The sequence below is a fragment of the Pinus tabuliformis genome, chromosome 6 (assembly GCF_031772625.1).
Source record: "Pinus tabuliformis cultivar Carrire ecotype Pingquan chromosome 6, CPIR1, whole genome shotgun sequence".
In the NCBI taxonomy this organism is placed as follows: domain Eukaryota; kingdom Viridiplantae; phylum Streptophyta; class Pinopsida; order Pinales; family Pinaceae; genus Pinus; species Pinus tabuliformis.
The window spans coordinates 720,266,360-720,268,969 of record NC_142292.1 but is presented as its reverse complement, the minus strand read 5'-3'; the positions used below and the strand labels follow the sequence as shown (position 1 = coordinate 720,268,969).

Here is a 2,610-nt window from a genome sequence, read left to right as displayed (position 1 = left end):
GTGGAATTAAGAAAAAAAAAGTTTTTATGTCAATTTTTCTTCTATGAGAGAGAAGAAAAGAGAGTAGGCACACTGCAATGATAATTTTATATGGCTAGAGATAAATAGAGAGTACACATATAAATGAAAAAGTTAGAGTTAGTTGTGCCTAAAGTGGAATTTATTTATTTATATTTTTTTTAGTTTTTTATTTATATATCAATTTTTCTTCTATAAGAGAGAAGAAAAGACAATACACATACTGCAATGATAATTTTCTATAACTAGAGATGAATAGAGTACACAGATGGTAATGATAGTTTTTGTATGGCTAGAAATAAATGCCATAGAATGTAGTTGTGGCTAAAGTAGAATTACACAGAGTGCAATGATAATTTTCTATAGATAGAGATAAATAGAGAGTACATATACGGCAATGATAATTTTATATGGGTAGAGATAAACATAGAGTACATAGACTGCAATGATCAAACTCCCCTTAAAAATAAGGGTTCTCATTTAGAGAGTCATAACTCAATGGGTGATGTCTATGTATGAGCTGTTCTTAGAATAATCTCAATCGTAAAATGCATGCGGAGAAGCTTCGTCTTCTTTATTCCGAAACAAGTGCAGGGCTGCTACATCAAACCTACCAATCGAGTACGGAACCCCCGACAAGAAGGAAAAGAATGAATCATAGGGGTTGGAGATCACAGAAGCTAGCGAGGGGGAAGGACGGTTCAAAGTATTTTCCACTCAAAATTTGTTTAGTGAGGAGTCTGTTGGCCTCGTCAGTCCAGTGGACTCCATCCCAACTGATGCAGGAGTCTGGATCGGAGCAGGACACGGCCTTCACAGTGCGGCCAGTGATGTTTCCACTGGCTCCACACTGTATGTTGTACCTGTAATTGTACTTGCCTCCAACTCCACAGCATGCTTTAGTGGTGGCCTTAAACCCTGCATTTTTGGATGTTGAGTATACTGCATCATTCATTCATAATTTCATCTGGTACTTGGAATATATACACAAATAGTTAGTACAGAATGGGATAAGTGTACAGTAGAATACCATATTTGGAGGGGTTGGCGACGAAATCGTAGATGATGTCATATGTATTGACATAGATGATAGTGGCGTCTTTGAGTTGCTTGCGAAGGGAGGAGAGCTGAGCTCTGAGGAGTGTGTTGTAATAGAGAACTGCGTCGTTGTAGGAAATGGAGCAGCCATGCTTATCGAAGTCGTTGGGAGAATGGGGAAAATAAGAGAGCCAGAAGGGCCCGCACCCTTGAGGGGCCAGGTCCCTCACAAGAAAAGTCCTCCCTCCCTCATTGTACAGTGTTTGCACAGCTCCTGCAATAGAATTTGCAATCTTTGGAAGAATGGTAGTTTTCACCTGGGTGGGGTTGAGTTTGAGAATCATGTATCCGTAGCTGAAGTCGTTTCCCCCGATCTCTATTGTGTATATCCCGCTGTTGAACGCTTCAGCACTTGGGAGATTACTTAGAGAACCTGTATTAACATTCCATCAATTCTCGGTTCAATACAAATACTATAAAGTACAAATACAACCTACCGTTCGCCTTGATGGTGGCAAGAACCTGCTGCTTGAAAACCTTGAATTCATTGACCTGAACAGTGAGAGAGATGGGAACGATGAAGGATTCGTCACGAGCAGTGGCACCGGCCGCAGCAAAGTTGGCTCCACCCCCGAAATTTGAGCCCACGGACTGCAAATATGGGCTCAGAAACGGTAATCCCAGTGCCTCGGCTGCAACATTGATAATTTTCGTCATCAAATATATATTCAGGGTTGCAGCAAACAAAGATCAGTAGGAACAACAAATGACATAGTAACTGGAATTAATTAACGTACCGAAAAAATCTATGGAGAGTCTTCCGTCGCTGTATCTGCCTGTGGGTTTGCCGAAGAATTTTTCTCCATAGGGAGGATTCTCCGCAGCCTCGTTATACGGGAACACAAAGTGGACGGCACCCGTATCGGAGGTTGAATCCCCAAAATTAAATATGGCCGGGTAATTACAGTGAGCTTGAGACAATATTGGAAGAATAACCATAGCCGCAAGTATGCCCATTAAATAACATTTTGTCACGCGCTGCAGCTCCATTGGTAATCTGCTCAGACAGCGATTACTGTTAAGGGTACGGAATGGTAATGGAATGAAGAAGAATGAATGCAGTTCCCCAAGAAGGATAATGGAATGAAGAAGAATGAATGCAGTTCCCCAAGAAAGTTGGTCTGCAATGAATATGAGCGTCGTGTGTGAGCATTCCGATCTGTTGCTCATGTCGATATTGAACGCGGAGGCATCTTCGAAGCTTCCCCCATCTCGTCATGTGACGCTACAAAGGCGTGTTTCAAAATCATAAAAAATTTGGAAGACTTTTGGACATTCATGGGTCACTGTACCAATTTGTTACGAGTTATTTTTATAAATAATATCGAGATTTTTATAAATAATATTCCCGGAAGTTATTGATCTCCCCCCATCTCATCATGTGCGGTCTGCTACAAAGGCGTGTTTCAAAATCATAAAAAATTTGGAAGACTTTTGGACATTCACTGAGTCTAGTTAAGATATTGGAACCTAGATAGGTGTCTTTTTAAGGTG

At 40.8% G+C, this 2,610-nt stretch overlaps 1 protein-coding gene across 1 annotated transcript; it reads right to left on the bottom strand.

Moving 5' to 3' along the window:
- Window positions 1-438: 438 nt before the first annotated feature.
- LOC149260710 (GDSL esterase/lipase At4g01130-like) lies at window positions 439-2,094 on the bottom strand. The gene is made up of 4 exons (XM_089380550.1): window positions 1,854-2,094; window positions 1,554-1,748; window positions 1,049-1,489; window positions 439-936 (listed from the first exon to the last, which is right to left on the bottom strand). Exons 1-4 carry the CDS (start codon window positions 2,071-2,073, stop codon window positions 674-676), a joined length of 1,119 nt encoding a protein of 372 aa, XP_089236676.1. The 5' UTR covers window positions 2,074-2,094; the 3' UTR covers window positions 439-673.
- Window positions 2,095-2,610: the final 516 nt, after the last annotated feature.

What these genes read in the sequence shown, in the direction of transcription:
- LOC149260710 (XM_089380550.1), bottom strand. Translation starts at nt 2,073, where the DNA reads ATGGGCATACTTGCGGCTATGGTTATTCTTCCAATATTGTCTCAAGCT. An exon ending in TGCCACCATCAAGGCGAACG is followed by an intron (nt 1,490 to 1,553) that starts GTAGGTTGTATT and finishes ATGTTAATACAG; the next exon opens with GTTCTCTAAGTAATCTCCCA. An exon ending in CGCCAACCCCTCCAAATATG is followed by an intron (nt 937 to 1,048) that starts GTATTCTACTGT and finishes CCAAAAATGCAG; the next exon opens with GGTTTAAGGCCACCACTAAA.